The 12527-nt window shown below is 29.7% G+C and overlaps 1 protein-coding gene across 1 annotated transcript; it reads left to right on the top strand.

The window, feature by feature from the left end:
* Nucleotides 1–1298: 1298 nt before the first annotated feature.
* Nucleotides 1299–8147, top strand: ABCG28 (ABC transporter family protein). The gene is made up of 14 exons (XM_029269583.2): nucleotides 1299–1764; nucleotides 1891–1967; nucleotides 2279–2554; nucleotides 2808–2871; nucleotides 2956–3102; nucleotides 3304–3338; nucleotides 3726–3799; nucleotides 4241–5130; nucleotides 5509–5805; nucleotides 5960–6454; nucleotides 6524–6672; nucleotides 7064–7353; nucleotides 7435–7571; nucleotides 7658–8147. The coding sequence occupies exons 1-14, from the start codon at nucleotides 1547–1549 to the stop codon at nucleotides 7812–7814; spliced, it is 3306 nt and encodes a 1101-aa protein (XP_029125416.2). The 5' UTR covers nucleotides 1299–1546; the 3' UTR covers nucleotides 7815–8147.
* The last annotated feature ends 4380 nt before the right edge of the window (nucleotides 8148–12527 follow it).

Below are 12527 nucleotides of genomic sequence, written 5' to 3'. Positions count from 1 at the left end.
AAATGTAATATAAATTAATATATATATATATATATATATATATTAAATTTTAACATAAATATATTTATTTAAAATTTATATATTTAATATTCATATTTTAGCCTCATATGAATTAAATAAAATAAATAATAATTTATCATAAAACATTAGTTTATTTATAAATTATTAAAATATTTTATTAGTAACATCAATTAAATAGTACCTTAATACTTATATATTATCTTTAATATATAATACAAAAATAATTATCATGTACTAATATACACCTTATAGTAATATAATATGTCTTACTAAAAATTAACTTTTTCTACACCATAGATATAATATATGTTAGTATATTGTTAAAAAATATATACTACAGTGACACATAATATATATTATTAAATTTCATTAAAAATCAACATCAAAATTATGTATAACAATCATATGTGAAATAGATTCTAACAATAATGATAGTATATTTGAAAAAGTAGTGTATTTAAAGAGTGTGCTTCCAACACTTTATATATATATATATATATATATATAAGGTTTTTAAATTAAAATATATTAATAGTTAAGTTATAATACTAAATATTTATATCTCTAAGATTATTTTTTTCTTTAATTATATTAATTTCTAAATTATAGTGATGAATATATGTATAATAACAGAGATAAAATATTTATATGAAATAATATAAAATAACGAGAATTATAACAGTGTATTAAAATAACGAGATTTTTTTTACATGCAAATGTAAAATTTATACAAAAGGCACTAATATTTAAATCACAAGAATAATAACTTTTACATACAATTGAAAATTTAAATGAAATCATATTATTATTTAAATGATATGATATATGAAATGAAAACTTTTACATGATAGTTATTATTTACATTCTATGTGAACAAAAACTTCAAATTAAAGAAAACTGAATCATGCACGAATAAAACTTTGCATAAAATATTAACATTTAATCTACAAATTTAATAGTCATATAAAAATAAAATGTATATATAAGTCGCGCATTGCAAAAAAAAAAAAAAAAAAAAAAAAATCTAAGAAGGTTCAATGAAAATGTTAAAATGCTTGTATCAAAGAAAAAAAAAATGGTGCACTGTGAAGTTGCAAATATGTCATATGTCATTTAGAGAAACTAAGTTGTGGGTGTGACACTTGTCCTAATTGCATCATAATCCTAGTACCAGTGCACATGTTTTGTATACATTAATTTTCATTCGTTGATTTATAGGCTATGTAAAATTTATTCAATTTTTTGATAGTAGTATAAGTAAATGTTGTTTCCCTATACATCGCCAACTCTTCCTCTTTGTCACCATTTCTTCATTGGAAAATGCGAATACCCAACTCTTGCGCTTTCTTTCTCTCTCTCCATTTACTATCTGGTTCCAAATCCTTCATTGTCATCTCATCCTCTCTTTGTCATTATGCTTATTTGCTCGTCAATCCATTTTCATCATGAATCCAACCCGTTGTACCTATAATTTTTTCCCTTGGTGTTGATATCAATAAACCTTCCATATTGTAAATAAATAAATATGGCGATGAATCTTCCTAACAAGCCAGGGAAGGTTCCTTTTGTTGTAGTTGTTGTATTAATAAGCATTATTGTTGGGCCACGGCCAGTTTTTTGTCAGAGTAGTAGTGGTGCTGGCTTTGAAATATTTGCCCAAGAAATTTATCGCAGCTTGTCAAATTATACAACTTTGTTCAAGAGTGCAATAAAAAAAGAATTGGGTTATTGCATAGTTGATGTGTGAGTCCCATCATTAACATTTTAATCACAAACTATGTACAAAATACCTTTTTTCTTGTTTTCTAGTGTTGATTCAAATATATCGCATACTTGATGGGTATCGTTTTTCTTTCTTTCTCCCTTTAGCGATGCTGATTGGAATGGGGCGTTCAATTTCACCAAAGATCTTACCTTTTTGACTATGTGTGCCCAAGAAATGAAAGGTACTTAATTACTTCCATCATTAAAACTGACTCGAATTTAAGGTATTTCTATATTGAAAAATGATAAATATACAAGAAAATGCATATATACAAAATATTAGCACATATAGAAAGATTTAATATGATCATATCAACATTGATGATTAATTGTGTATGAACATACGTAAAAAAAAACATATGTGCAAATGGATGTGTGTGTGTTTTTTATTGTTTATTTTGTGATACCACCATGAATCATCGTTCTGTTCTCATGTTTTTATTTATTTATTAGTTTTTGGGATAATTTGTTTTTATTTTTTGTGACACTTTAGGAGATATTACACAACGCGTATGCACAGGAGGGGAAATGGAAGCTTATGCTCAAAGTTTTGCAAACGGAGACAAGTCAGGAACCAAAAGCTTCTTGAAGCCCAATAAAAATTGTAACTTGAGCTCATGGGTTGATGGTTGCGAACCTGGATGGGGTTGTAAAGCTAACGAGAAAGTAGACATCAATAGTAACAAAAAGGATATACCTACTAGATCTATCGAATGCCTACCTTGTTGTGAAGGTTTCTTTTGCCCTCGTGGTCTCACATGCATGATACGTAAGCATTTATGCTTATGCAACAACAACCATCTCAACACTAGATTTCTTTCATTTTTTCTATGTATTTTTCATTCACGTACGATTGATTATGTTCTATAGCTTCTATTCTATCATTAATTGCTTTTATCTAATGTGATTGACTTTGATATCTTCAAACAAAAGAGAATTTTTATATATGTAGTCATGTTAAATAACGTGTTTGAATGTTCTAATTTCTTTCATTTGTTTCCTTTCTTTGTTTACTATTGAAGCTTGCCCATTGGGCTCTTATTGTCCACGTGCAAACCTTAATAAAACTAGTGGAGTATGTGAACCGTAAGTCCTTCCTTTTTGGTTTTACTTGTTCTACGTTTTTGTTTTTGGCATACTTTAATATTTATCAACAGAATCAATATGCAGATATCGTTATCAACTACCTCCTGGAAAGCCTAACCATACTTGTGGTGGGGCAGATATCTGGGCAGATATTACGAGTAGTAGTGAGGTATTCTGTTCAGCAGGATCATTTTGTCCTTCTACAATCGTAAAAAATCCTTGCAATAAGGGGTATTAATATCTATACCTAAACTTTTAGTTTTAGAACTTGTTTAAATTTATATCTAGTCATTTGGTTTCTCATTGCCTCTATGATGCTTTTACTTATATTCTTCTAAAAATCTTCCAACATATTTTTGCTTATTGTTTATTCTCATGATAAAAGCCATCATCTGTATATTACTCTAAACTACTTTTGTGTATGAATTTTAGGTATTATTGCAGAACAGGTTCTACTACTCAGGAGCGTAAGTTCTTCTAGTTTATTATTTGATTTCTATTGTGAATTGAATTTAATTGCAATCACATTCTTTTTGTGGTCATTTTCCTTCTCTATGTTCTCTGGTTGTATAATGTGAATGTAGGGGTGAACTGTTAGGTGTTTAATTATGTATTAACTATTAAGTAATCTCGTATAAAGGACTTGAATAAATGTTAAGATGTTACTCTTAAAGATACTTTCTTTTGTTATTGCTTGATGTATCTATTATTCATTTGATAGTCATTATGCTAATTTTATATATGCAGTAGAACTAAATATTTGTTGGCTACCATGGGTGTAAAATCTGGTATAAATGGCGTAAGATAATAATTCTAATGAACATTACTCTTTTCTTTATTTTTTTCTTCACCAGGGTGTTTCAGGCTGGCAAGTTGTGAGCCTGAGTCAGCAAATCAAAACATTACTGCATATGGTGTATTGGTTTTTGTGAGTAATATTTAAAAGTTTCATTGCTCATGATTAAGTTATGTAACTATTATATACATACAACAAACAACAATGTCACTGTGAAAAGTGAATCATGGTTTTGTTTTTTTGTCTTATTTGAGAAAGACTTTTAAGTTTCTCTCTTCATTTTTGGTTGTACGCTACACCTCTTATATCAAGGGGACTAATTTAACTTGGAATAGGTTAGTTTATTTTCTACCTCTAAACATTTTTTAATGATACACCTCTTTATTAGCAGTTTTTCAATGACAATAATAGAATTTACTTTTTTTATATTTTTGAATTTTAAGGGTAACTTTATGTATTTTAGAGGCAATGAATTAAGATCATTGCAGAATTCAACTTAGAATTGTAGCATGTTTAAGATACAGGTCTGTCTCTCATGGTCCAATTAAACTAACTCTTAAATTTTCAATACAGGCTGGCTTGTGTTTTTTGCTTATTATCATATACAATTGTTCTGACCAAGTTCTTGCAACTCGGGAAAGAAGACAAGCAAAATCAAGAGAAAGAGCTGCTCAAAGTGTAAGAGAATCACAAGCACGTGAAAAATGGAAATCTGCAAAAGATATTGCTAAAAAGCATGCAGTAGGATTGCAATCACAATTATCACGTACATTTTCTCGCAAACCTTCAAAGAAGTCAGATTTGAAAGGTTTTGGTTCTAAACATTCAGATTCTGCCTTACCACCTGCAACAACAGGAGGTATGGGTGCAACAAAAGGAAAGAAAAAGGACAAAAACAACCTTTCAAAAATAATAAATGATATTGAAGAAAATCCTGATAATCCAGAAGGGTTTAATGTTCAAATAGGTGATAAAAATGTCAAAAAGCAAGCACCAAGGGGTAAGCAATTACATACTCAAAGTCAAATTTTTAAGTATGCATATGGTCAAATTGAGAAGGAAAAGGCTTTAGCAGAACAAAACAAAAACTTAACCTTTTCTGGAGTAATTTCAATGGCCAGTGATATTGAGATAAGAAAAAGACCTACCATTGAGGTTGCTTTTAAAGATTTAACCCTCACTTTGAAAGGGAAAAACAAACATCTATTGAGATGTGTGACTGGTAAATTATATCCTGGTAGAGTTTCAGCAGTAATGGGTCCATCTGGGGCTGGTAAGACAACATTTCTTTCTGCTTTAACTGGAAAAGCAACTGGATGTCACACAACTGGCCAAGTTCTTGTAAATGGTAAAGAATCATCTATCCGTTCATACAAGAAAATCATTGGCTTTGTGCCACAAGATGATATTGTGCATGGCAATTTGACAGTGGAGGAGAATCTATGGTTCAGTGCTAGATGCAGGTATAATTATAATGAGAAAATCTAACATCACATATATAATCTGACACACTTATATACATACAGTCTCTAATTAATTGAAATTTATTTAAAAACACAATTTTTTGAGTTCTAACAATTTTATATAGTAATTTTATAATTTTCAATAAATTATAATCAATAAAAGTAAGTGTGTTAAGAAAAATGTGTTATAGAATATATTCCTAATATTCTTCGATTATAATATATGTTAAACATTTTATTCTCTGTCATGAGATTTCATGTTTAATAAGTATGTTTTAACATCCTATAGATTAAAAGGTTATATAATTATATTGAACAAATTTTCTTACTATTAACTTTTTCCCTCTCACTTTTTTTAATATATTTGTGCTATTGTAGACTTTCTGCTGATCTACCAAAAGAAGAAAAAGTGTTGGTGGTTGAAAGAGTCATTGAGTCATTAGGCCTACAAGCAATAAGAGATTCCTTAGTTGGAACAGTGGAGAAACGAGGAATCTCTGGAGGTCAAAGGAAAAGAGTAAACGTTGGATTGGAAATGGTTATGGAACCTTCCCTTCTAATTTTGGATGAACCTACATCTGGTTTGGATAGTTCATCTTCTCAACTATTGCTTAGAGCTCTTAGACGTGAAGCTCTAGAAGGAGTAAACATTTGTATGGTCCTTCACCAACCGAGGTAATTTCATTTTGCAAAGTTACTAACTAAACAAAGGTTTAGAAAAATTCGGTAACTAAAGTGGTTGATGCTTACTAGTTTAATATCTACCACACAGTGGACTCACTTACCGAAAATAATACATTTGTTTTGTTCTTTTTTGTGTGATCTTTAGTTACACCTTGTTCAAGATGTTTGATGATTTTATACTACTTGCAAAAGGAGGTCTTACAGTGTATCATGGACCAGTAAACAAAGTGGAAGAGTATTTTTCTAGCATGGGCATTAATGTCCCTGATCGTGTCAACCCTCCAGATTACTTCATTGACATTTTAGAAGGAATAGTAAAATTAAGCCCAAGCTTAGGAGTGACCTATAAACAACTACCTGTTAGATGGATGCTTCATAATGGGTACCCTGTACCCATGGATATGCTACAAAGTGTTGAAGGAATGACAACCCCAAGTGGTGAAGGTTCATCACATGGAGCAGCATCTCTTCCACAAAATGATGAAGAAGCACCTTCATTTGCTGGAGAACTTTGGCAGGATGTAAAGTGCAATGTTGAGATGAAGAAGGATATTCTTCATCTTAACTTCTTAAGTTCAAACGATTTGTCTGATCGGATAACACCAGGAGTGTTCAACCAGTATAAATACTTTCTTGGAAGGTAAATTACCAAAAAGAGGAAAATAGTCAACTATTTGTCATTTTTTTATTTACTCTTGCTTCCTTGCAGAGTTGGTAAGCAACGACTAAGAGAAGCTAGAACACAAGCTGTGGATTTTTTGATTTTGTTACTAGCTGGCCTTTGCTTAGGAACACTTGCCAAAGTGAGTGATGAATCATTTGGAGCAACTGGTTACACATACACTGTAATAGCAGTATGTAAGTTTCATCTAAATTTGTCATGTTTTTTTATCCTTATAATATAATCATTTTATGGTTTTAGTTCCTATAATAACTTTTTGCTTTTGTTTTGTTCCTATAAAATTTACAATTTTAATCTATTCACCAATAATGTGACAAAATGATGCATTGAAAAACATATTCGTATTTTTTTTATAAAAAATAATAGACTAAAGTGAACATCTAGAGGGACCTATATGAAAACTTAGCAATCTTGTAAGGACTAAAAAGATAAAAAATACTATAATAATAAAACAATTTTATAGAAACCAAAACTGAAATAATTTTCTTATAGAATTTAAACTATTTATGTTATTTGTTATTGTTATCAAGTTACACATTTTGTGATCTAATAATGTTTTATTTTCAGCACTTCTTTCTAAGATTGCGGCTTTGAGATCATTCTCATTGGATAAGTTGCACTACTGGCGAGAAAGTTCCTCAGGGATGAGTAGTTTGGCTTACTTTCTTTCAAAGGATACTGTTGACCATTTTAGCACAATTATCAAGCCATTGGTTTACCTTTCCATGTTTTATTTCTTCAATAATCCAAGATCCTCAGTCACAGATAACTACATGGTTCTATTGTGTTTAGTCTATTGTGTCACTGGCATAGCGTATGTGTTAGCAATATTTTTTCAACCAGGTCCAGCCCAACTGGTGAGCATTTAAATCTTGTTCCACTTTAGGTGATGTTTTCATGTCTTAGTTACAAGTTAATTATTTTGTTGTATTATGCAGTGGTCAGTGTTACTTCCAGTAGTTTTGACTCTTGTAGCAACCTATAATAATGAAGATAGCAAATATGTGAAATATCTATCTGACCTGTGCTACACAAAGTGGGCTCTCGAAGCATTTGTAATATCAAATGCTAAAAGGTTCGACATGTATTTATCAATGCATGTTGATTTATCTCTTGATGTTTTCATAGGCTGATTTTTTTAAGATGATTTTTGCCATGCAGATATGCTGGAGTTTGGTTGATAAGTCGATGTGGTGCGCTCTATTCTTATGGCTATGATCTTAAACATTGGTACCAATGTTTAGGCCTTCTTATCATAATGGGAATAATTAGTCGCATGCTCGCATTTTTTTGTATGATAACCTTCCAGAAGAAATAGTTTCAACACTTCAATTGCTCTAGTTTCTTTTTTATGTTCTTGATGAGAAATTAAAGATGGAATGTCCAAAACTCTGGCTAGTGCTACAACCTATGGTCTGTGCTCCACAAGTGTGTTAAATAACATGACATTGGTTGTATCTTGGTATGGACAACAGATTATTAGAGCAAGTTTTGGTAATTGTTAGATGTGGATAATGTAGTGTTATACTTGCTTAAAAGATACCTCTTCTCACCAAGTTGTCATTTTCAACATAATTATTAGTTTTGAATATGTTTCAATAACAATCTGTGCATATAAGGCTAATCTTCAACAATTTTAAGTTTATTATCATTCATTACTTCATAATTTGATGTGGCAACAAAATCATTTTTTTTTATGATATTAGTAGGAGAAAGAAACACTTTGTACTTTTATAATCATTCTTGAGAGACTTTAAGAAAAGATCATTGTAAAAAAAATCAAGATTTTAAATTAAGTAACCGTATTGTGTGTGTGTGTTTTTTTTTATTGCAAAGAATGAATAGTATAAATTTAGGAATAAAAATGTTGGAAGTGAATGAGTTTATAGTAGTTTGTAAAATTTTGAATAGTTCTATTTTTCAAAAATTCTTTATTGGATGCAATAAATTGTACGTTAATGCTATAGTATGAAGTTGTGAACACATTTCAGCTCATTTCGTTAAACTAGAAAAAAAAATTGTACTATTTTTTAAAAAAGTATGTAAGTTATTTATGGCACCCTATGTAGTTGATTTTAAAAGTTAAAGGAATTATAAACCATATAAATGTTCAACCAATGTCTTTATATGTTTACAATATAAGCCATATTCGTGAAATTCTTAAATTATCTATAACGTTAGTTTTAGCTTTAAAGTTTATTCCCAGCGAATTTGAAAGTTGAGACGCCTGGAAAGTGGTATGTCTATATCCACTATGACACTTACATAATATTATTTCTATTCTTTTATAATAGTCCTTTAAGATTGTTTATACAAATTAAGAAATGTAATAGATTTTTTTTTCTTAGAATGATTTTAATATTTTTTACTATATTCTCTTTTACTTTACTTTATAATGAATGCATATTAATTCTTATATATAAATTAATTATTAAAAATTAGGTGAGATGTAATGATATAACTGATAATATAATAATTAATATTATCTTAAAATTTAAAAATAACAAATAAATAAAAATAAGTTTTGACAAATAAAAAGGAATGGAGGTTGATTAAGGTAAACAACTTTTGAATCATTGTACATAATTTCATTTGCATACATTTTATTCTACGCGTATAAAAGCAATAAATAGACAACAAAATTTTATATGTGATTTTACTCTAATCCTATTTATGAGCAAGCTTGTAACACCTCGTTTTTTCATAAAATATAATATAAGTATTTTATTAATAATTTTAGTATTTTTATTTTTATTAATATAAGTTGTTTAATATTTATTTAATCATTTGGTATGTTTTGATATATAATATAGTGTATTTTATTAAAAGGTTATAATATTTTATTAAAAAGGAAGAAATTTGTAACTATAGTTAATTCTTTTAACTATGAGATTAAAGGGAGGTTAGGATTTTAAAAAGAATGATTTTTGATCGATTTTTACGCTTCCCTTTTTTTCACGCACATTTGCATTTCAAAGTTCGGAGAACAAGAGAAAAGGAAATCACCCCGTAGTTATGTACTCATTGTCTAGTGCTTATCCAAATAATAGGAGAGTGAAAAATCTCGCTTTGAGTGTAGGAATGTATGTTAGGTAGTGGAATTGACTTCCAATCATAGCTACATGGTATGTCTATGTATGAAGGAGTTTTCCCCAAATGTATCGTTATCTTCTCTGTTTCTTCTTGTATGTTCAGATTAATGTAATTAGTATGAAGGTATTAGTAATTTTTGAATTTGACTTGTAATTGTTTATTTTAGTGCTCCTATGAGTTCCTGTGAGAAACCCTAAGGGAATGCATTAATGATTGTATGAGGAAATAGTGTGAATAAGTATTTATGTGTAAACTGTGTCTTTTAGAAGTGTAACATAATCTATGAAGAGTTCTTACTAATTGAATTTGGGTTGAAGATGTTAGTCAATGGTGTAAGGAAGGTTAAAAACCCATAAACAATGTAATTTCACATTCAAGACTATCATATCCCGCTTTAAGCAACCATAGTCTCGCTATATCTTGCTTCAAGCAAATTCAAGCTCACTCAAGCGAGGCCTAATAGAGAGTTTCGGGTGGTACTTGCTTCAAGCGAGTTTTATCTCGCTTCAAGCTAGTTGATCTCGCTTGAGTGAAAAATTGACTTACTTAAGCAAGTAGATGGCCGAATTGGCTTTTATGGTCTTCATGAAAGTTGTAGTCCTGGATATTAGCTTTCAAATTTCATTGAAATCACTTAAAAAGAGGTCTAGAACTCAAGTTATGATCAAATTAGTGAGCGAAGATCAAACTGTTACATTTATGCTAAAACATTGCAATTTTGTATTTATTTAAAATAGTAGATAACATAATTAGCTCTTGAAATCAACATAGACATTGAAAATAATTGTTTAGTTTTCTTATAAAATTAAGATAAACTTAATAGCATATATAGCTCTAGCTAAGGTGTTTAGACCACGCGATATCGTAGAAGATTAAGTTATGAATGTAGTATGTGAGTGTGTTGTTGATATGCTTGTAAGCTATGTATGAGTTATAATGATGTGATCTCTTATGCTATTGATTACTAATATTTAATTGATACAATTGAATTGTTAATTGCTATATTGAAAATTGTTGATGATTTTATAATATGGGATTAATTGACAGTGAATTAATGAGGTCATGTAAAATGTTATACATAGAGTATGTTTAACATGCATCATATGCATAAAAGTGTTTTTTAAGGACACGATATGAAATATACCACCAAGAAAGGTCCATTGTGTAAAAGCTTTGGAGTCAACTTTGGGGATAACTCGGTTTGGAAGTCTGAGTCCTACCCTTGTGAGCATGAGATGTATCTTATGCGGCTTAGCTATCCCAACCAGATCCTGGTACTATGTCCTTCTAGTGAAAATGTGTAGAGGGTGTGACCCGATCGATATGTATTAGTAGACTACTTTAGTGTGTTGCTAGCGACAATGCAAACTATGATATGCAATATTTTTACTATAACACCACATATATGATAACATGTAATTTGTGTTCATTACATATGCATTTATTCTTACTTGTTGTTGCTTACTATGCTATGAATGAGTTAAATATAATGATGTGTAATTATGTATGTTATATCTTATTATATGTGATTTTTGTGTTTGGCTAGTTGGTTTGCATTCTTGCATTGTGAGATAGGGTGAAATATTTCCCATTCCTTTTATTTTTGTGTTGTTTTCTTGTGAATTTTGTTGGTGATCATCAACATGGTGTTGAGGATGTTAGTGATGAGGCTTAGACTTCAACATTAAATTTTGCTCTGATAGGATACGTGATACTAGAGATTAGTTAGGACTAGTTAGTATTTGATTCATGTTATTTAGTTTGAGTAGTTCGATTTTAATTCCCTTATAATTTTATTATTTTTGTCATGTTTAATTTGCATTAATAATGTGATGTTTTTTACCTGAATGAATTTTGAGTTCATTTATTATCTCCAGGTTATCTAATTTTACATTATTCTTATGTTATGATATATGGAGTAAAAGGTGTCACATATCTTCCCTCTAATTTAACACGAAAGTCCTCACTTGACACGCAAAATTATGTGAATTAATTCATGAATGAAATTGTGATTTTAGAAGAAAAAAATATGCTAAAAGACATGTGACAATAGTCCATCAGCCAAATCCCAAGCATCGAAAGACTTGGGATGACACTAAGCCAATCACTTTTAGGTACTAAAAGACATAATGACAATTGACAAACTCAATATATATGTTCGCCATCCGATTGAGTTACCGTCCACGCCTTTTAGAATTAACCAATCAAGCAAGTTTCCATATATTTTAGGCTTCATGCTTGATGAGTTGTGATTTGTTCAATTTAGGACGAGTGAACCTCTAATTAATTCTTGGGCATGATATGATAGTTTTTAAATGACATATCAATAAATAGGAGTTATACCTTTGATCATATCAAGTCACACACGATTACCACAAAAGAAAGAAAATCAAGTCACACATAGGTTTCTTAAATATTATTATCTGTGATTTATCCGGTATTTGATATGTTTAGGTTGTGTTGGACTTCTCGGTTTAATCGACATTCAAAGGATAACCCTCAGCCTATTCGAACACCAATAATGACGAGTCATTCTATGGTAGGTTCGTTTTGGTTTGAGCAAAGGTTGTCCTTTATTCCCTATATGTTTGTCTTATTGTAATCATCTTGGATATTTTGGCTGTTGTCGGGGCCAAGGCTTATCTTCGCATTGGACCTTGGTAGTTGTGCCATTTTTGTCTTTGAAGGTTTTTGTATGGATTTTCTTGCTATTTTTTTTTTCACTTTCATAGGTTCTTGGTTCTTAAAGATGAATGAAACTCTTGATACCATATTAAAAATATAACATAAAAAATAGAGGTATATGACTAAACAAAATATAAAGGTTCAAATTAAAAAATATGTAGCATCACACATACAAAAGGACAAAAACTTATATGATATATTTGAGTTATGAATTTAATTTTGTACACAGTAAAAATACTTATAATAAGTGTTT

This window comes from Cajanus cajan, chromosome 8 (genome assembly GCF_000230855.2).
Source record: "Cajanus cajan strain Asha chromosome 8, NIPB_CcT2T_4, whole genome shotgun sequence".
NCBI classification, from domain to species: Eukaryota; Viridiplantae; Streptophyta; class Magnoliopsida; order Fabales; family Fabaceae; genus Cajanus; species Cajanus cajan.
Note: the sequence above shows the minus strand (reverse complement) of the source record. Positions and strands in the feature narration are given on the sequence as shown.